The sequence below is a fragment of the Diabrotica undecimpunctata genome, chromosome 1 (assembly GCF_040954645.1).
Source record: "Diabrotica undecimpunctata isolate CICGRU chromosome 1, icDiaUnde3, whole genome shotgun sequence".
NCBI classification, from domain to species: domain Eukaryota; kingdom Metazoa; phylum Arthropoda; class Insecta; order Coleoptera; family Chrysomelidae; genus Diabrotica; species Diabrotica undecimpunctata.
This window is the reverse complement of record NC_092803.1, coordinates 41,609,867-41,633,474: the sequence shown is the minus strand read 5'-3', so window position 1 is coordinate 41,633,474 and position 23,608 is coordinate 41,609,867. Positions and strand designations below refer to the sequence as shown.

Here is a 23,608-nt window from a genome sequence, read left to right as displayed (position 1 = left end):
TCTCAAAATATCAATAAAAATCGTATATTAAACACCCTATTCTTTAATTCCACGCAAAAATCCTGAATATGTTCCAAAATACACAACATTCCAGGCCTGAATTCGAAACACACTTAATTTGAAAAGCTGCGATTGGTGTTCCCGAAATTCCTTAAGAAATGGGCGGGACATGATAAGCACACACGCCCAGAGGGTTTTCGGGACTTAACGCCCAATTTGTCAAGAGCCAAACACTAATTGATGTTTAATGAGGATCAAGTGGATGTTGTGATTTGTTTTTGTGGGTGAAGTGAGTGATTTTCCGGTAAGTAGCTAATTAATAACAACGTATATTATATGTTGTCCTTTTTGTAGTTATTCTTTTTCCGATTGTAATTTCACTGAAATATATCTATCTACCTACGTGAACTTCATTCGCCCAAAATAAGACGTAAGTTTCCCTTAATTTTTTCCATTATGATATAATTATTCTATTGCACGATTCCTTTTGCAATCGTCCGCTAATCGTATTTGTGGTCTTTATATCCAATATCGTGTCCTGAAAGTTTCGGTTTTGCTATTTCTCGTCCAAAATCTCTTACTGTAGTTTTGTCTTTAATTCACTTATTTCTCTTCGTTTCCTTTAGTTTTACATTTAGTAAATATTTGCCTTTCATGACTCTTTGTATTTTCTATTCTAATATTTGTCTTTGTAAAAGTCCATATGTGTGACTTATAAGGAAGAAGAATACAAATTGGATCAAATCTTTTGATTCTAGTATATATACAAGCTATACGCTTCCGAAGAAGCTGAACCTGTTTTTACTTGAAAATCCTTTTTTTTTGTGGGAATTCATTCCATTATGGGTTTGGTTTTACAGTTTCTGGTGTGACTTCGCTGTTTCCACTACTTTTCCCATTCTTCTCTATATTTGATTGTCCTTTCTATATTTCTAATTTCCATACTCCTTAAATTATTTTCCACTTGTTGTCTCCATCTCAGTTTAGGTTCTTTGTCGCCATCTCTGGTTCTTTTACCTGGTGGTATCCACTTCATTATAACTCTTAACAGAATGCTTTTTTCTCTTCTCATTATGTGTCCATACCATCTAATTTTTTGTGCTTTTATTGCTCTAACTACGTTTTCTTGACCCATCCATTCTTGTATTTCGTGATTCATCCATTGCCTAGCATCTTCTTTGTTTTCCCTCTTTGGTCCTAGTATTTTTCTGATAATCTTCCTCTCAAAAACTTTCAATTGCTCTTCTTCTCTTGCTATTAATGTAAATGTTTCTGCAGCATATACTACTATTGGTCTTATGGTCGTTTTGTAGATTTTCATTTTTGTGTTTCGGCTTATCTTCTTATCTCTAAACATTTTTTTATTTCTATAAAACGCTGTATTTCCCGCTTGAATTCTTCTTTTTATATCTACACTTTTATTTCTTCTGTTGACTAGTACTCCCAAATATTTGAATATTTCAACCTCTTCGAAACTGTGTGCATCTATTGCCAGTTCTATCATTTGTGTCTTCTTTTTGTTGCTTACGTTTATGTATTTTGTTTTATTTTCATTTATTTTTTGTCCTCTCAGTTTGGCTTCGTTTTCTATTTCTTGGAAGGTTTTCTTTAACGCCTTTTTATCTGTTGCTACTATGGTTATATCGTCCGCATATATATTATTTGTACTGCATTCTTGTTTATAGTTCCTGCGTTTGACAGCTTTTTTATTATCTTGTCTACTGATAGAATAAATTGGACCGTTGAGAGCACATGTCCTTGTCTAACTGCATTTTTTATTTTTATTATTTCTGCTCTTTCTCTTCCGGTGTCTATTATTGCTTGGGAATCTCGCATTGTTATGTCTATCATTCTTATAATTTTAATTGGTATTTTACTCTCTTGTAAGTCTTGGATCATTTTTCTTCTGTTCTGTTTAGTGTGTCAAACGCCTGTTTAAAGTCTAGGAAAAGTATGTGTATTTCTCCGTGCGTCGTTTGTTTCTAGTATTATGAGTATTTTTTGTATTTTTAAGGATCTAGCCCAATTTACCAAACACCACCCACGCAACGTTTGTTCTTCTTTGTATTTTTTTTTGTAGCTTGATTTTGTTTGTTTATTTTGATTAGTTCACCCAAATATATATACTCATTCACATTGACATATTATTATTATATGTTGTCCTATTTTAATAGTTTTATTTTCTTGTATATTTGTCTTCGTCTTTTTTGTATTATAATTGGTTGTAAGTCCTACTTGTAACTTCTTAAAGATATTTGATATATATATATATTATATATATATATATATATATATATATATATATATATATATATATATAATGAGCTTATTACAGCTGCCGCCGTTTCTCGCAACTTAGCTTCCAACCCTTGCGATCGTTCCAGTCATCTACTTGTAGACCCCTATCTTCCATTGCACCTTTTACTTCTTGTCCCCACGATCTACTTGGTCTTCCCTTTTTCCTGCGGTTGGTGGGGATCCACTGTAACATTCTCTTTGGCCATCGTTGATCATTCATCCTTTCTACATGGCCATACCATTTCAGCCTTTTGCATTCTATAGTTTCCAGGACGTCAATGTCTATGCCCATACGCTCTCTTATTTCAGTATTCCTTACTCTATCTCTTCTAGTGAGTTGGCAACATCTTTTCCAATAATTCATTTCCATTGCTTTTATTTTGGATGCATCATTTTTATTTATTACCTAAAGCTCTGAACCATATGTAGCAATGCTTTCTATGATACTTTTGTATATCCTAATTTTTGTGTTTCGGGTGATGTGGTTATTCCAAAGTATACTATTCAGTTGACGTATTGCTGAATTTCCTTGACCAATTCTAGTAGCTATTTCTTTTGTATTCCGACCATTGTTTGTAATGTTTACACCGAGATATTTATACCTATCAGTATTTTGAATTTTTTTGCTTCCTAGTTCTAAGTGCTTTCCTTCACCTCCCACTACTACGTACTCTGTTTTTGATGGATTAATTGATAAGCCCCACTTAGTATATTCTTCATCTATTTTTCGTAACATGTAGTGGATATCATCTTGATTTTCTGCAAGTATTACTTGGTCATCAGCAAAATGCAAGCTGTACAGTGTATGGTCTCCAATTTTAACACCCATAGGTTCACATTTTCTTTTCCAAATATCCAAAACCCCCTCCAAATAAATCTTTAAGAGTGTAGGTGCTATGCAGCAGCTTTGGCGAAGTCCTTTGGTCACTTTTATCTTTTTTGTCACTTTTTGTTCAATCTTTATTACACTCGTCATATCATCGTACAGCTCCCTTACAGCATTAATGTAAATCGGTGGAATATTCTTGTCTTCTAGCACCTGACATAGCTTGACTAATGGGACACTGTCATACGCTTTTTGAAGATCAATAAATATCATATGTGTCTCCATATTATGTTCCAAACGCTTTTCTATTGTTTGTTTTAGGCAGAACACATTGTCTATACAAGAACGACCAGTACGAAAGCCACTCTGATCTTCCTTCAGCGTCTTCCCAGCAATCTTCAATTCGGCTTTTAATTATCTTCCCGTAGACTCTATAGATTGAGTTAGTTACACTAAGCCCTCGGTAGTTCTTACAATCTTTTCTGTCGCCTTTATTTTTGTATAGATTGCTGATATATGCAGTTTTCCAGTCTGGGGGTAGCTCTTCTCCTCTCAAGAATAAATTAAAAGTATAAACCAAGATATTTGATCATTCCATATAATTCATCAATATTGCTATTTATACTATACCTTCTGCATATCTTAGATAGTTTAATCTTAGTTTAAGATTTTAGAAAATCTTCTAAGGCCATATGAAAAAGTTGTGGAGATCTTGTATCTCCCTGCCTAATCCCTCTATTTATGGATATTTGTTATGTTCATTCGTAGATTTCTCCATTGTTTCCTGTTTTTGCTTATGCTTTTTCAATCTCTAACTTCTATCTTCTTAAGAACCGCAATTATCCAGTTATCCCTTCTCATCTTCGGTCTTCCTCGTGGTCTGCCTAATACTGGTCTCCATTTGGTGATTTTCTTGATAACCTCTTCTTTATTTATCTTTTCTAGATGTCCCATCCATCTAAGTCTATATGCCTTGATAAATCTGACGATGTCTTTTCCTTTCAAAAGTTTTCTTACTTCGTAGTTCATTATTTGTTTACTTTCCCTCTCTAAATCCCTGCTGGTATTCTCCTATTTTAGTTTCAATGTATTTTGAGAGTATTTGTCTGATTAATGACGTCAATATTTTGTAGCAGCTATTTAACAATGTTATTCCTTTATAGTTGTTACATTGTGTGGTGCAGTGGAGCACCCAGAATTTGTCTGAGGGGAGTTTCGAATTTTTTTATGATACCTCCATTTTGAGTCCCTAATATTTGGGTTTTAGTTTAATTTAAAGTACTCAAGATAACAGTGCCAAGGATTCAGGTATCTATTATCCTGCCTACCAACTAAAACCATCTTCTCTGACTTGTGCGCAGTTGACTGTCGCACGTACCGTATTCCGAAAGTGAGGTGGCCGCTGTAAGGCTGACGACATTTTTGGAACACTCCCTTCTCTTATCTAGATCTTATTTATTCTGAAGCTATTTTCTTGTGCCATTTTTTTAAACTAATTAGGATTTTAATGGGAATAAGCCACAAGTGAAGGTTAAAATAAGTTTATTGACGTTTGACATTAATGTTTGTAAGGTAAATGAGCCAAATATTGCCACCTTACCATTTGGTTCTAAATAAATCCTACACTTTTATTAATAAATGAAAACAAATTTTAGTAGTAGTAAAGAAATGTATTTTTTTTTTAACAATATATTTTAATTTTATTAAAAAACTAAATAAAGAATACTTTTTCATCGACGTTGCGAATGGCAATATTAGGATTATAGATTTCCTATTATTGCCACCCATGTCAATATTAGGCACTGCAGAACTACTGTTAACAATAACAAATTTTTCTAAAAAAATATAGACAATTAAATTATATAAACGTAACAAACATTTCTGAAAAACATAACTTAAGAACAGTGAGGGCAAGTAAATCTTTGTCATCTTTAGTCAGTCCTACACAGGCCTCGTGAATTTGTACATAGCACACTATGTACAAGCGCATATCTTCTTTACTGCAGATGTTACAAAGAAAACAATACCAAGATTCTTCAATACTTGATTTGTTTGTCGTACTGCTCGTTGCTTTTTTACAACTTTAATTGGATTATTCAATTTTGGTATTGGTGCTAATAAATCTTTGGTAACTTGAAGGGGCTTAGGAACACAACCCGCGATAGTCCACAATCCGCAGATACAGTCCTGTAGGCGCATGCTACTCGCAACAGATTCGTTCTATCTACTTTTGTCATGAGCCTAATATTAGGTATCTATATTTAAATATAATGAAAAATATTATTAATTATTTTGTATTTATACAATATTTATTATATTCTACATATTTAAAGTGATAATTTAATTATTAAATTAGCGTTTTGGATTACATGTGTGGTGTCCCTTTTCTTTAAAATAGATAATATCCAACCTGTTTTCCATTTTTTGGGCATTCTTTCTTCTTCCGTTAAAATCCATATTATTAGGTCGTATATTTTTCGTTGCAGTTCTTCTCTGCCTTGTTTTATTAGCTCGTTTGGGATTTCGTCTGGGCCTGCTGCTTTCTTTTGCTTTAGATTTCTTATCACACGTAAAGAATTATCATATGATGGATTTTCGATTTCGTTTTTATCATTAAGGTATATTTCTTCCGTTCATTTGTGAGTGCTTTCTCTAGCCTTAAATAACTTTTCTTAATGTTTCTTCCATATTTTGACATCAATCTTAACTGTTGGTTTTTTCTGGTTTTGGGATTTTATATATTTATATACCTTTACATTATTCTTGCGACTTACTTCCAACTCTTCCATAAGTTCACCAATCCATCTCATTTTTCTATTTGTACAGCAGTTGTCCGAGTATTTATTTCTTCTCCTTTACTCTTCCAAGTCTTCTGCTCTACCTGTCTTCAGCCATTTCTTTCTTGCTAGGTTTTTTCCCTGGTTACTGTTTCGCAGTCTTCGTCGTACCATTTTTTTTCCTTTTTATTTGTTTATATCCTATTACTTTTTCTACTGCTATCGAAATGTGACCTTTTATTCCTTTTCACGTTTCTTCTATATTGTTAGGGTTTGAGACTTTTAAATTTGCTTCTAACTCTTCAGAATAATCTTTCTGAATAATATCTGACTTTTGTTTCCCTACATCACATTTTTTTCTTTTTGTGTAGTCTTTGTGTGTTTAATTATTTTCATTTCCTATTACCAGGAAAGGGTCAGAAGCTGCATTTGCAGCCTGATATGACCTGACATCTTGAATTTTTCTTCTCCACTTTTTTAAAGTTAAAATAAGATCTATTTGATTATCCTCAGTTGATCCTGGTATTAACCATGTTACCTTATGCTCTTTTTTGTGTTTGAAGTGTGTGCTCATTATAAATGTGTCTGTTACTGCGGTTAAGTTACAAAGCATCTCCTGTTAGTTTTCGTAATTGTGTGGAAAGTTTCCTTTCCAGCTACGTCTTTATTTATGTCTTCTTTTTCTATCATTGCGATTAAAACGCCCAGTAAAATTAATATGTGATTTTTGGGTATATTTTCGTAGATCTCATCGAGTTTTTTGTAAAACTCGTTTTTGTCTTCTTCTTTAGCATCCTCAGTCGAAGCATCATTATTAATGAATATTAAATTAGATTGTTTGTTCTTTATTCTGGCATAAGATATTCTTCCACATATTGCTTTAAAATATATCACCTTGTCTCTTAGTTTACTGCTAATTAGCCACTATGGCCCTTTTTGGTTTCTCCGGAATAAAACATTGTGTTCTTTTTTATATTACATCTTGATCTTTCCATCGAAGTTCTTGTAACGCTAAGATTACTATCTTTTACTTTTGTATCACCTTGACCAATTCTTCCATTTTACCAGCTCTTAATAGAGTTAATATTTCATGTTCATATTCGTATCCTGTTAGTTTTTTCTTTTATTTCGATTTTGTTGTTTTTTATTTTTTCTTGCACTCTTTACTACCTATTCCTTATTCATAGCCAATTGTCATTCATTATTTTATCAGTTGCTGTATTCTTAATGAATTAGTTTTTTGAAGTATTGGTTATCTCTGTTATTTTCGCTAGTTTATCCTCTGTACTTGGGCTTCCCATGGGGTATCTATTGACTGACCGTTTTAGCTTTATCTTTGTTTTCCTTTGATTTGATAATTTTTTTAAGGTTTACGTTGTAATTTGAGTGGTACTTTAAATATCTGTTGGTGTGAGTTAGTTTTCTGTAAATTTTGGTTGCATATTCAGTATCTTCTTTTGTGATTAACATATTCAAAAGAGGAAGCAAACGGTTATTTTCTGTTTGCATGGTAAATTTAATTGATTCTTCTTTGTTGTTGATGTCCATTAGAATTTTATCCAATGCTTCTGATTCGTGAGACCAAACGGAGAGAACACATCCTTTACATATCTGCACCATATTGTAGGTTTTTGTCTTGTTTGTGTACAATGTTTTGTTCAAAATCCTCCACGAATGTAGCTGCTAATAATGGAGATAAGGATGAGCACATGGGTAATCCCAAATGTGAATAGCTCTATGATAGCTAATCCCTCTCTAATTTGTCTCTTGATATTTTTAAAATTTTCTTTAACTTTAAAAATAAAAAGACATGGATGATACATTAACAACAAAATCCAAACTGAATGTATCAGCTATCATGAAGCTACTAATATTTTGTACTGACAATACTTATTTTCAACTAGATAATGATTTTTATAAACAAAATTTCGGATTAACTATGGGCTCATCCTTATCTTCTTTATTAGCAGATATATTCATGAAGGATTTCGAAAAAAACATTGTACACAAACAAGACAAATAACCTAGAATATGGTAGAGATATTTACTCATCCATTTGGCCTCACGAAACAGAAGCATTGATGGATTTCTGATGGACATCAACAACAAAGAAGAATCAATCAAATTCACCATGTAGAAAGAAAACAACAATTCACTTCATTTTCCGGATGTAATAATCACAAAAGAAAACACAACACAAAAAAGTCTGAAGTTGATATTCTGAGGGTAAAAATACCGCCCTCAGATTTTGTGTCAACCAAAAGAAGGCTTTTGTCTGCAAGATCGACATTTAAATATATGTTTTAAAAACAATTTCCGGAGTGAAAATCAAAACGACAAATCTTATTAAAAAAGTAATTTTCATTAAAATCAATTGGAACTTAACCTCCTATAAACATAATATTTAACAGAAATGGTAGTCGTAGTAATAATGGTATTTTTATTTTACTTCTCGTTTTTAAGTTTTGTTCTGTTTATTACTTTATAAGTCATGTGTTTTAAATTATCTACTATATTTGAAGGGAATTCACCACAATTTTATTTGAAAATATGTTATATTTGATGTTTCAATTTTTACCTCGGAAAACATTCTATAAGTGTTTTATAATTATTTTTTCTCACTATGTTTCTAGTTTATTTCTTTACTCTTAGACAATTAATTGATGTTTATTTTTTGGTTAATAGTTTGGTCTTATTCCTTTTCTCATCTTGGTCATAAAATGTTACACCATTTCTTCATTTTCCAGATGTAGAATGCCACGTAAACGTCGCTCGCCAGAAACAGATTCTGAAGATGAACACGACGATTCGAGACGTCCTCAACGCAACGCTGCCAATGAACGCGAGAGGGCGCGCATGCGCGTACTTAGTAAAGCCTTTTGCCGTTTGAAAACCACTTTACCGTGGGTACCGGCAGACACAAAATTGTCAAAATTGGACACTTTGCGACTTGCTACTAGTTATATTGCTCATTTAAGAGCTGTACTGATGGACCAACCAGTCTCCGGTGATAATCTGCCAAAACACCCCCTCACTCTGGTAAGTTTATTTTATACTAAAATATAGTACACGGATTAGTGTACTTTGTGTCGCTCTTTTATATCCTATTTTCGATGTAGGTGTCATTTTCTGATTGATGTATCTCTACCGACCACAACAATAGATATTGTGCATTTATTATATTCCTATTAACACCTAGGCCTCCTCTTTCCTCTTTAACGTATCTCTGCTCTTGTCGTAGAAACTACAATGTTTATTTTCATAAGGCATTTGACGCTGGAAATGTGTGCTGTCTTGACATCTTTAAAAGAATGTAAGATCGACCAGCCTTGCACTAATATTATTTACCACATTTAGACGGAGACCTTAACTTTAACAAAATCATCCATGAAGAAATGTACACTTAGAGATAGAAAAAAGATTTTAAAATGGAGGCAAGGTTTATACTTGATATACGTTTCTTATCACTCTGGAATATAATCTACTTATGGTTGGTACTACTGCTATTTATCTGTAATTTTTCGAATAGGTTTTTGTCATTTCTTATTAATTTGGGATACATAGGATTCCAGAATGGACAGTATTGCTCTATTCCTGCGACTTCCGCCTGTTCAAGATCAATTTTTATTTTCAAATTGTAAATTTTTTGTGCGTATCTAATTTTTCTGTTCTATTTGTCGAAGTTATGATATCATCGACTTTTTGTAAATAGGACACAGTATATTTAATTAAAGAAATAAATAGTCCTTCCAGAAACAAATTCAACGGTATAGAATTTAGCTATTCTTCTCTGTTTACTTTATAAAATATTTGAGGAAATCTTGTATAATTTAATATAACTAGGAGGAAAATGGTAAAAAAACAAAGACAAATGATATGGAAAAGGCATTTTATTAAATCAAATGTTCAAAATGACGACCATTAACTATCTGACAGAGGTTAATTCGATGTTCGAATTTATCAGGTGACATTTTGAATGATATCCGAAGTGATGTTTAAAATTTCTTGTATAATGCGTTGTTTTAGCTCTTCGATTTTGTTTGGCCTATTTATTTTGCTTTTTGAATAACCCCAAAACTAAGAGTTTATCATCATAATCATTAACATCTTGGCAGATGTGTTGTGGTTCTTCATTGAACTTCAGCAGCTCGGATGGTCTGATCAATGATACTCCTCCATTGGTCGCGGTAATCTGTTACATATACTGCCTTAGTATACTGCTTGTTAAGAAGCTTTTTCGTGATGTCTGTCCATCGCTGTGGAGATCTGCCTCGTTGGCGCTGACTCTGAGACCTTCCATTGACCACCAAATGCTTCATTTTATGATCACTTTGATGGATATAACCAAAGAATTTTAAAATCCTAGAGTAAACAATACCAGAGAGACGCTGATTGGGTTTAATTTCATCCAAAACCGAGATGTTCGTATGGCGAACCGTCTATGAAATTCGAAGCAGCCTTCACCATATTTACATTTCAAAAGCTTATGTGCGTCGTCTATCTTATTCGTTGACTGTCCATGTCTCGCATGCATAGTAAAACATGGAAAAGACCAGAGTTGAAACGAGTTTCTTCTTGTTTGTCATACTTATTTGAGTATACCCGTTTAATTCAGTCATTGCTGCTCTTGCTAGTTGAATGCGTCTTCGAATTTTGGGTTCACAACTGCCTTCTACTTTCTACCTCGAGTTTTTCTTTCTTACATAGAGAACCATAGCACATAGGTTCTCTATGTGCCAGAGTTAAAACACACCAGTAAAAGATGACAAACAAAATGTTTACTATCTGTACCTAAATTTTAAAGAATTTTAAAATGTATTTTGTCCACTATTTTATATTTTATGTGTGTGTTATTAATGTTGAGTGTCTATGCTTTTAAAAATAATCTCAACGACTATGTCTTGAAAAAGGAATAAAACCATTCCGAAAGCTAGACAAAAAGTCATAAGAGTGTTTCATTAACATCCCGGCCAATTTTCTGACACTGCAACCCTAATAAACTGTGTTGTTTGTACTAATATCCAGTAATTCTTATATATATATATATATATATATATATATATATATATATATATATATATATACTACTCTCCAAAATTAACGCACCACCTAAAATGGACCATGATTTTAAAACTATATTTCTTCTGAACCCTTAATTGGATTTCCATGATTTATTTTTCACATTGTAGGTATATTTCTAGTTAATAACTATATTAATGTTTTTTAAGAAATTTCAACGATTTACTTATATACAGGATGTAAAAATAAAGTTGTGTTGTTTCATCTAATTTTGCAACACCCGGTAGAATGTATTAGAAACAAACGCTACATGTTATTCATAGTTTAAGATCGCTTCATTCTTTCTTCACATTCTGGTAAAAAAATCATTACGATACGTTAATTATCAAAAAAGAAAATTGTGTTCAAAGCATTGCGTGATTTTTTCCTCTCCAAAATTAACGCCCGACCTCAACTCTACAATAATTATTAAGTTATTTTTCTTGTGTATCCTTGATTGGATTTCAATAATTTTTTTGCTCATTGCAGACCTATTTCTAAGTAATTACGGTATTATTGTTTTTTGGGAAGTGTCAACATTTCACCTAGATACGAGGTGTAAAAATAAATTTGATTTTTCATCTTATTTTGCCACCCCCTGTGGAATTTACTTAAAGCAAATGCTACATCTTAATCTTAATACTCTAAAAAAGTTTCATTTTTTTCAAGATTTTTGTAAAAAAATCATCGATATCTTTATTAGCAAAAAAGAAAAGTACGTTCAAAGCGTAACGTGACTTTATTGAATTGTAAAAATTCAACATTCAATTTCAAGAAATCTGAGACAAGATGAATGTGTTCAGGCAATTACTTTAGCTGATGTAGGCTTAAGTTATCGTGAAATAGGCTTGAGGTTAGGGGTATTTTATACTACAATATCACGAATCACTCAACGTTTTCGAGAAACAAACGACCAAATGAAACGGCGTGAATAAGGAAGAAAAAAACTTACAACACCACGACAAGATCAGTGTATCAGGCTTCGTGCTATAAGAGAACGTTTTTTTTACAATGAGACATTCACAAATACAAGTGACAAATTGTCATAATATTCAAATTAGTAGAAACACTATATAAAGGCGTCTCGCTGAACAAGATCTGCAAATAAGGATACCAGTCAGAGCTTTAAACGTAAATCATTGTAGAAGTAGACTACAATTTGCCAGAGAGCACCCTGACTGAAATGTTGATGACTGGAAGTACGTGTTTTTCACTGATGAATCGTAGTATTGCTTAAATAGCTCAGTGTGAGAGTTAATCGACGGCCAAGAGAACTCTGCGCACAGTGTAATATACGACCTATTACTTTATTCAATGGTGGATATGTAATGGTTTGGGGAGGAATATCTCTTACAGGGCAAACTGCCCTTGTTGCTTAACGAAGAGATTTCTTAACAGGTGAAAGGTATATTAGATATTTTGTCAAACCATATAGTTCCATTTGCTCCTTGCATAGGAAATAATTTTCTTTTAATTCAAGATAACGCTCGACCATATGTTGCACGTGTGGTTCTCAAATATTAGAACGAGGTTGGAATACAAACCATGAACTGGCCACCCTGCAGCCCTGATCTCAATCCCATAGAGAATTTGTGGAATATTATTGATCGTCAACTTAGGAGCCAACAACCACCACCTGTCTCTCTTGACGACATAGAAGTTATGGTGAGAGAAGTTTGGGATGCAATTGATCAAGACCAAATACGCTACTTGATTTTAAGTATGCCTCGCCGCTGTGAAGCAGTAATTAGATGTAGAGGTGGAAATACTCATTATTAAGTGTTTTTGGGAAAGGGCAATTGTTTTTTTAGGCTTTATTTGTATTAAATGTCAATCAAGTTTTCTTTGCTTTAAATGTTGATAAAAACTTGTTACATTTAAAGTTCTGTATAATCTTTGATAATAGAGATTTCGAGATAATTTTTTCACGAAAATCTTAAGAAAGAACAAATTTATCTCAAAATAATAATATGTAGCGTTTATTTCTAATAAATTCCGCAGGGTATTGCAAAAAACGATGAAAAAACACAACTTTATTTTTACACCCCGTATACGGGTAAAACGTTGATATTTTTCAGAAAACATTAATACATTGATTTACTAGAAATAGACCTATAATATGAAAAAATCATCAAAATCTAATCATTTGTTCATAAGAAAAATAGCTACAAACTTTTTGTACATTTAAGGTGGTGCGTTAATTTTGGGCATTAGTGTATATATATATATATATATATATATATATATATATATATATATATATATATATTGTGTATATATATATATATATATATATATATATATATATATATATATATATATATAATAATCATCTCCTTTAATTTTCAATCTGTAAATTTTACAGTAGGCAAATTTTAATGACAGTAACAAAACAATTAGGAAAACTGTCCAGTGACAGCTTCCTTGTACTTATCAAAGGTTGGTTTTTTGGGAAACTTAACTACTACATACTATACAACACTATAGAACAGTACTAGAAAATCTGACACGTAGATCACATGGAAGATGCCTTCTTAACTTTCCCTGGACAGGACATCTTATTAGGGGTTGAGCCAATGTGTTGAGGTGATTTTATATGTGATCGTCAGACTTCTGGAAGAAGTAGAATATTTCTTCTTTTATAGATTTCATTTTAAGATCACGGGCAATAACAGTGTTACTTACGTACACGGAGCGTTTAGCGATAGTGAAGTGAATATGCCATGATGACGAGTCAAGGTTTATTAGCAGCTGTTATTCTATTATTTCTTTATATTTTATACTTGTTTTGTTTTAATTTGTATCTAACTTTTTTTCATTTTCTTTGTTTATTTAGTGCAGCCCATTAGTCAGTAATAATTTATTTAATATAGTCGCTGTTGGCGGTAAAAATATGGATCACTGTAATGTTTTTTTATGACAGATTTTTCTGTGAGTAGAAAGTAATCAATTTTCTTGATTTTCTTTTTAAAAAAGTTTATTGCAAAGAGAACATATTATAATGGCATCAAATTGTCTGGTTAGGCTGAGATTATTAAAACGAAGCTGTATAGATAAATTTTCGCCTTGAGTTTTAAGACGCTATGGCTAATAGACTTAATATTAACTCATTAAAATAAAAAGGAGTTATACTTGAACATCTTCCTCATGTATTTGCTGCTCCAAATCATTTTTTTTTATTAGATCGTAAATGAAATCTTGCAATATAATAAGATGGCCGAACAAATAGGTAAATAATTTTAACTTTATTAAGAAAAATATGTATCCCTACAATCTGAAATCAAATATGTACCTACTGAATGGAATAGAGATGATCGGATGAAAACATTGTATATTTCCGGATAAAAGGCGTCGGTTTACAAGACGCATACGGTTTGAGTGGCAGCTTCGTGGCAGCACTTCTCTTAGACAAACATCTTAAACGTCCCGTCTTCTAAATAATTAGAAGGCACCGACAAATGGGCCCAGCTGTTCGACTTTAGGATTCCCGGCCCAAGAATGCCAAATTAAATTTATATGCGTTTGTACAGCCTGAGTCATTACGATTATTTTTCATGTTTATGGATTTTCTAAGTACGGATGTAAGAAGATCTTTGTAAACAAATAACTTTTCATTGTCTCGTTATTTAGAGAATAATATTTAATTAGGGTGTCTCAAGAATATTTTGATTTAGTATATTTTAAACTTGAATTTTAAATAATGACCTCTAAATCGGATTTTTATATCGAGGCTGCAAGAATGATAATTTGTGGGTCACAATTTATATACATTTCTTGGGGATAGATCAATGATTGGCAACTCACTGGTTCTATGGGATTCAACTCACAGTGATATGGTGGCAATCTTAAAACAATTTTATTTTGACTTTTCGTCATTTCGTCGATGGTGTATTTATCATACAGTTTTTTATGTTCATTAACAAGTGCTAAAAGTTGCACTTTGAGAAGTGAGTTGTCAAAGGGGATGCATTTTAGTTGTGGTCATTCTTGGATATCCGCTTTTCTAGAAGATGTGGTGGGGATCTTTTCAGATTTTCTGGAATGATACGACGCATTGTTCATTACAATCACAGAATTTGCTTCCAATTTGGGTAACGTTTTTCAAACCAACCCTCACAACCTTTTCCATCCATTTCCTCATGGTAATCTCCACTTTTCTTTGATTCAAAACTCCATAGAGCGACAGGAACAAATCCGTCTTCACTGCCTGTGTGACAAATAAAAATTTAAATATTATTTATCCATTTTAATGTTCAACAAAAAATATTACCTGATGGATTTTTCAGACCTGTCGAGAGTCCGGCGAGAGATTTAGTATGTCCGGCGTTAATCCAAATCCCATCTAAATAATATATTTTACGATTGTCATTCCTATGATCTTTTATCTGCCTTAAAAGTTCTCTTCTCTAGATTACAAGGTCATATCGTCGTCGTTGACCTGTTTTAGAACTCTATCTATTGTGGGAATTTCATTTCTAAAAATTAATTGATGCACTATTCTTCTTATCGCTACCTTGTCAAAATCATCTACAGATTCGAGTTTGCCTTTACGAGTGGTACATTTTTATGGTGCAACTAATGTGTGTGTAGTTTTATATTCTCTAATAACTTTAAACACAGAACTATCCGATACTCCAACTTTATCAGCTACTCTTTTCTCAAAAGCGGACAATATTAACGCCAGATTTTCTTGTAACTCGTGCTTATACACGTTTACAATTATTATTTCTTTAACGTCTACGCTTAAATAGCCTTTTTTCGATCTCTTTGGGGGAGTTAAAGTTATGTTTATGAGTTCATCGGCAGAATCCGTGTTCGACATATTAATTTGTTTTAGTGACTATATACAAACTTGCAAAGTATTATTTACAGGTTAATATTCTAATAAAATAATAGATAATAGATAGATAATAGATAGATAATAGATTATTGAACAGATATATTAAAAAGCTCAATACTCACAATCTAATATTTGTTTTCAAGGTGTTACAGAAGCGACCGATTTCGAGGCTTACAATATTTGCCTCATCCTCAGGCATAGCAAAGAGTTTGAAGATGGAAAATCACATATTATGAACTATGATGTCCTTTTTTTTTGTTGTTTTTGTCACAGGAAGAAGGGAATTGTAGTGACAGTCTCAAAACAAGGTGGCCATAGAATATATAAAAATTACCAAGAAATTAATTTACCGAATGTAACATATAAAGTAATTACTGGTATAATTAGAGACAGACTAGCAATAACCACAAAACCAAGCATAGAAGATCACCAGTACAGTTTCAGAAAAGGAAGATCCACGATAGACGCTATACATACGCTAAAAGGAGTGATACTGGGAACCCCAGTGAATAATCTGGGCTCAAGTGAAGGGATATGTCGCAAGAAAGAATACCGAATTTAAACTTCTATTTGTCAACCTCTATTCATAATGCCTTATTTACAAACTCTTACTTTCTTTGTCTCCTTTATACTCAAATTCTTCAACAAATCTTTTATGAATTTTATTTACAGTGGGTACTTGTTTTTCAATTATATGATAATTAATAATCTGCCGAAGGGACAGACTTTTTTTAACTGTTTGGAATTTTATTTTTCATGCTACACACAGAAACTCCTGAAAATGCAATCCAAAAATCTCACTTTTTTAAAGTCAATAATAGGTTGATCAGCAGCTGCTTTCCATTGCGCGAATCTTAATACTGAATGTTTTTTAAAGAGCATTAAAAATTTTTCGCTTCACTTTATACACAATTACGAGATTTAAAATCATTATTATTAAAAATTATGAAAATTATTAAAAATTGAGTTGTTACACAAAACTTGTCAACGTCGCGAATCGCTTTTACAGTGAAAGTATTTAACAATAAAATGATCTACACTGAAAGTATTAATGGTGTGGAGTAACTCTCTTTCTTTGCTTATGTTTATTTATTATATGGTCAGTCCACGGAGTTTTCAATATTCTCCGGAAATCCACATCTCAAATGCCTCTATCTAGTTCATGGTTAGAATTATTAGCGTTCATAATTTTGCTCCGTATAGCATAGTTGGCCTAACATAGTATTTAAGTAGTCGTATCGTAAGTCGTAAGTGGATAAGTGGGTGGCATAGGAATTCTTTCATTTATCGGGCACGTAGGGCCCAACCTCTTGAGCACCAAGTCGCCGAACTGAGCCTAGCTCAAAGCGGAGACTTGAGGCTCAAGTAAGCAATTTTAGTTCGTGGATAAGCCAAATTAAGATAACAGAAATATAGCGACAATGCGCTGTCCTGAGTTTTGAATTCAGTTAGGAAACCATGTTGGGGTTCTATTACCCAGGACCCCCACATGAAGAGCATTTGGCTGATAGTTGTGCCCCTATCGCGCATCAGAATGCTATAGGGGGAAAAGGGATGGTCTGGAGTATTGACGCGCGGTGGGGTGACCCCTGTTCTTACTCGAGTTAATAGATCTCGCTCCAATGAATTTTTATACCCGAACGTAATTCTTAGGAGTGAACATATCTCACAGGCTGGGTTTAATTAAATTGCTTGCTTGCTTGCTTTCATTTGTCGGTAGTTTGTTCAGTAGTCGTGTCAGTAGTAATCGTTTAATTTTTCAATACGATTTAGCGATCTTACTTTAAGTGACCAGTTCTTACTACCGTACATTATTATTAGCCATATTTAGCATTTTATCGCGCGAATACGGAGACCCAAAGGAGTTATTGAATTTGGTAAAAGCATTTCTAGCTATTGCTACTGATACCTTTAATTCTTTGTCGCATTTCCATTTACTGTTTAAGGTAACTCCAAGATGGTTAAATTTCTCAACTCTATATGTCTATAATTTGGTTGTTTATTTTCAACTGTGCTCGCAAATGGGATTGTCGTCTGGTTATCATTAATTTCGTCTTTGTGATGTTAATGTTAATGTTAAGACCATAGTCATCTCCCCTGATAGAGGCGTGATAGCTGCCTCATCGGCATATCGCAAATTAGTTATGGGAATTCCATTTATTTTGATACCTGTCTTATTTTGCTGTGCAAGTTGAAAGATCTTTTTTATATAAATGTTAAACAGCAGAGGGGAGATGACGCGGTCCTGTCTTACGCCCTTACTTATTTCTACTTGTTGTGTATATAGACTGTTGTAAATCCTTAATTCTGTCTTTTGATTCTAGTACAGCTGTAGTAACATCCTCATATATTTTACATAAAGAACACACTCTCTTACAGCCTTTAGCTGTAAGCTTTTTATCAATCGATGAAGCAAATAAAGAGATCTCTCTTGGTCAAAGGCCTTCTCCAAATCAACAAAACATATATAAACATAAATGTTTCCCGGGAACTATCCCATTTGAAGCAGATATAAACATATTTTCTTTGATCGTGGAAATTTGCGAACCAAACTGAACTGCACTTAAATGTGATTCACACTTCTGAAATGGTCCGTTATGAATTCTTTTTAAAAGTATTTTGAAAACGTATCTGGAGAGCTGGGTTTTTATTTATTTTAAGTCCTTTGATTGCATATTCTATTTTACTTCGTAGGATTTTGGGACCGTCTTCGCAGGATTCTGGTAGATTCGTGTCAACCCTGGTATCTTTAAAAAATTGTGTAACGTAGTCTTCCCAAATTGATATTTTTTCTGATATCTTTGAAATATGTCCACCCTCTGAGTTCACGATGGATTGTGCGATAAAGTAAATTCTTTAATCTTACGACGTTAGTTGAAAGTGTCATGTTTTTGATCTAATTTTTCGATTTCTTTGCACTTATCGCATGGGTTAAATAGACCTCCCTAGCCTCTTTTATATGTTTTTATTTTCCTGTGAATGAACTTTTAGTAGCCTCCTTTTCTCTATCTTTTATAATATTATTTTCAGGCAGCCATTCTTTTTTTGCTGTTTTTGGTGCTGGTTGAATATTTTCGTTTATAACTTCAGTTAAAATGTCTCCAATTGTTTTCCAGTAATCATGAATTCTCGAGGCAGTTAGTTCTTCCCTTTTAAGTTCGATAATAATTGTGTGCCTAATTTTTCTGTTACCACTTTCTTCCTTTGTTTATTATTTCGTCTGTATTTCAGCATTTATTAATAACTTACACAAGTTGGACAAAAAATTAATATTTTCCTCTATATAAGCTGCAGGTAAAATAATATTCAATAATATAATAAATATATTATATGTATATATATATATACATACATACATATATATACATATACCTATATCCAGAGAGAGAGAGACATAATTCCCGTAATCGTTTCCCATTTATCACAACGCAACCAACCACTGAAATCCACCTTTCAACGTCCTAATTTCGTGTTAATTTATTTGCAGACATGGCCCTTTACCTTCCAGAGATGCCCCGATTCCACAACAGATGTAGTCGACGAAAGGGATCAGCACGTATGGGCCCATGAAGGCCCCATCCAGTCTATCATCAGGGAAAAGGACATATCTTATTTCTACTAATTCTAATTTATTTTCTTTTCGTTTAGAAGGGGCATGTGAGCCGGCAAAACATAGGCGTCATACCGGGTTATGTTGGAAGGGTTTTGATTTTTTTAATACTAGTTTGAAGTGTAGTAGTAGAAGTAAAGAATGTATCAATGTTTCATTAACTTGTGAATTTAACCAAGTATTCCCAAATTAGATTGCTTAGTTATTTTTATCAATGACAGTTTAATAGAGTAAATTTAAGATCATAGTTGACTTATAGTTCTTCGTCTTCTTATGAATAGAGCTATCCTCTATACTATTATCACTGTTATTCATATCCTATAAATTAAAATCGAAAGCAATTACGAAGAGCTACCAAGAGCGAAGGCTAGTAATTTCGGTGTAAACAGATGTTACACAATCCTCGGATTCTGAATTCTATGACCACTACTCTATTTCTTAAGTTACCAACATATTTCATGGTATTTTTTGTAATACTATTTTAATAATAGGTAGAGATTCTTTTGACGACATTACCTTCAATCAGTCACTTTATCGAATAAAACTTCCAGCTATCCTGAGGAAAAGTCGTAGAGAACCACCTACCAGATAATACTACCTATATCTTTGTTTTATTCACCGTATCATGCTAGTCATAAACTATATAGCATAGCATTGATATAGCATTTTTTAAAGTTCCTGTCGGAACGTTATCGATAGCTCACACAACAACCTAGTAGATCTATAGAAATTTGTAGATTTGTAGATCTATAGCTAACTGGGTGAGATTTCTGCGATTTCTGCAAGACTGCTTTTATAGACAGAAATAATTTATTTCAGTACCCTGGAATTTTACAAAAACTACATCATTTTTAAAAAATGTTGCGCAAATAATTGAGAAACAAAAACTAGCGTGACCAAGGCAATTAACAAACTGAAAGCTGAAACCAAAATGTAGATTGCAAATAAACGAAAATAAAGCAAAATATATGGAAGTAAGCAAAAAATAAGAAATCAAAGAGGGTACCTAAAGATCGGCAAATTCAAATTTGAAAAAGTAACGAGATTCAACTACATGGTAGTGACCATGAGAGCCACTGGAAACTAAAGAAATGAGAAAAGACTTGTAGGGGGAAACAAAACTTTCGAAAAAAACATAAATTTGCTTAAAACAGAAAACTAAGAAAAAATACAAAAATAAAGTTATACAAAATACTAATACGGCCCCTTCCATTAACTATGTCCATTAGAACGTCCATCGAGAACATCCATTAACTACGTCGTATAAAATTTGGATTTTTAGTACCCTCTCCCTCGTCGTGAAGTGTGGTTTACAGTCGAGGCCCTCCTTCATGTCGACGTCACAATTGCCACTTATGGCCCCCCTTTTTAGTGTATTTTAAAAAATTCAATTTTATTTTATTGACGAATGTATCTGATACTTATAGGGACAATAGAGACAAATTGAAATACTCCAAACGATGTCGGATGTGCCCTCATACCCCTCCCTTCTGTCGTATACCATCATACTAAGTAGAGTCGCCACCTTCCTCTTCCCTACGACGTAGTTTATGGATGTTCTGTTTTCGCATAAGCTTTGGAAAGAACCGTGATGAACAAAAAGAAGAAAAAAAAGTTGAGGAGACTTGAAAAGGAAAATAATAAGAATACGAATAAAAGAAGATTAAAAAGAAATAAAGATATAGAAAAACAGTTAGGAAACCATAACATGGTGAGATTAATTAAATAGCAACGCTTGAAATGGGTAGCATACATGATCAGAAGACCGGTAAACGAGATAATAAAAAAGTTACTAGATGGACCCCAACCAAACAAAGAAGCTAAGGAAAAACGAGTACAAGATGGTAGGATGACATGGAAAACGAAATAAAAATCATGAAGATAAAAGACTGGGAAAATAAATAAAGACACAGGAACAAATGGAGAAAACCAACACACAGATAAAGAGATCTAAACTACCTTAGAATATGCTAAAGTGGAAGCGATAATCCAAATATATTGGACAAAACTGCTGTAGTCCTCGATAAACTCATAACTCGTTGGCAACTCGTTTACAACTTTTCTAATTATCATTTTTTGATTGGCTTGGGGAAACATGTGAATAAACAAGAAAAAAAAAACAAAAATGTTGATAATAATATTTTAATGAAATTTTATATTTAAAATATCTGTCGAGTAGCGATGTCTTTGCCATTATGTTTATAATCAAAATTAAAAGTTTACATATATCTTATTTTTTTCGATTTTCGTTACAGTTTTATCCTTAGTTTTATCTACAGTTATGGTTATTGTAGATCGGGCAGTGCCCGTAGGCATATAATACAAGATAGACTGATCGTTGCAATACCAGCCAGTTCCCCCAGTGCGACAGAGAAAACTGACGCAAAGCAGTCCCTGCATCTAACCCTGCTAATGGGTCGGGTTTATTTACCACGTGATCTTCTCATTGCTCACTTAAGTCACGTGGTCGATAAACCTAGCAAATTATAAAGAGGTGCAGTAATGTATTGCAGCGATCAGTATATTTGTATTAAGCCGCGTACACATCTAGCGAACGCATGTGGCCGAAGCCTTGTGACCACTGACCAAACGTTTTCGGTAAATGTGTACGCCTCAACAAACGATAGCAAACGCATGTGTTTGCCTTCGCTAGAGTTCGCTCACTGGGCGGTGCATCAAAAGAAAATTGAAGAACGAATTGTAAAACTGTCGAACATCGTCGCGATTTTGTTCTGATTTTTCAATTTGCAATAATGGAGTGGACTAATTCTTCTTGTTTAGAACTTATTGGTTTATATCTCGAGAGCGAGAAGTTTTATGGAATTAAGTGTATAAATATTACAAAAATAAAATAAAGAAAATGGATACCTGGAACGGCATCAGCAAAATTATGCAAGGCAATACAGGAGAGCTCAAAAAGAAAATGGAATCTTTATTAACGTCAGACGTGAGAGACAAAAACAAGATAACTCTTTTAAAACTTCTGGTATTATCCTTGAAATGAATTGTTTTGAAATTTTAAAAGTATACATCAAACTTGTATATGAGTCACCAATAGCTAAATATCGTATTAACCTTTCTGTTGGCGGTATCGCTTCTCCAAACTTTGTATCTTCTTTCGCGATTTTTGGACCAATTTCATTTAATAACCATTCAAAATCAATAGACTTCATTCTACACAATTTTTGAAAAAGCCCGTATTCCATTTCAGCTTTTAGATCATTAAATAAGTATATTCCTCTATACCGACTTCTGATTTCGAACAATGATTTTGTCCACCAGCGCCGTTTTCGTCGTTTTTTTTTTTTGGGAGGTCTTTCACTGCTTAGACCTCCGCCTCACTAATAATAATATACTTACATCGCACTTGCAATAATTATATCCTCATCCGATGTCATTTTTATAATTTACATCAAATAAATAACTGCCGCGTCAAGAATCGCTAAAAATACCAGCGAAACTGATCGAATGACTGCAAACGAATTCGTTTGCTGTAATGTGTACGAAAGACCAAATTTTCCATCGAACATCGAAAACATCGAACGAATTCGGTCGAAGGGTTTCGGTCTATGGCAGGACTTATTTATGAAATATATATAGTATATTGTGTTAAACTTAGAAATCAAAATATCTAAACCGAGCCGAGATATCATGAGTTAAATATAAAATAACATTAAAAGTATAGAATCAAAATTTTAGCTTTGTTTTTGTTTATTTACATGTTTCCTTAGCTTAATCAAAAAATTTTATTTAGAAAAATTGTGCAGATTTTTATTACGAACATTTTGATATTAAATTTGTTCCGTTGCCAACGAGATATAGGTAAGGGTCGTCTTTTTGTGGGACACCGCTCGCCTAATTTCTTTTACAATTCCGCTCTCACATAAATATCATTTCAACGGGATCTCATTGTTAATTAGATATTACTTAAATTCAATTCACCATAAAAATAATCACATAATGATTGAATATGATTCATCGACAGAGTTCTGGGTCAACAGTCAGTGCTAAAAATAATTAATAATATCAAACCCTTTAAAAGCAGTGTGGTGGCGCCTATGTTTCGCCGGATTTAGTATTATAGAACCATTATTTATTATTTTTGCTGAATTTGTGGGATGTTAGTAATAATTTGTAACTATTTTATTTATTATATAGTTTTAGGAAAGTGAGAACTTGAGATTAAAAGTGACATTTTG

At 33.0% G+C, this 23,608-nt stretch overlaps 1 protein-coding gene across 1 annotated transcript; it reads left to right on the top strand.

The window, feature by feature from the left end:
- Positions 1-214: 214 nt before the first annotated feature.
- On the top strand, positions 215-23,608 carry LOC140448542 (musculin-like). The gene is made up of 3 exons (XM_072541625.1): positions 215-304; positions 8,649-8,940; positions 19,287-23,608. The coding sequence occupies exons 2-3, from the start codon at positions 8,656-8,658 to the stop codon at positions 19,419-19,421; spliced, it is 420 nt and encodes a 139-aa protein (XP_072397726.1). The 5' UTR covers positions 215-304; positions 8,649-8,655; the 3' UTR covers positions 19,422-23,608.

What these genes read in the sequence shown, in the direction of transcription:
- LOC140448542 (XM_072541625.1), top strand. Translation starts at nt 8,656, where the DNA reads ATGCCACGTAAACGTCGCTCGCCAGAAACAGATTCTGAAGATGAACAC. An exon ending in CAAAACACCCCCTCACTCTG is followed by an intron (nt 8,941 to 19,286) that starts GTAAGTTTATTT and finishes ATTTATTTGCAG; the next exon opens with ACATGGCCCTTTACCTTCCA.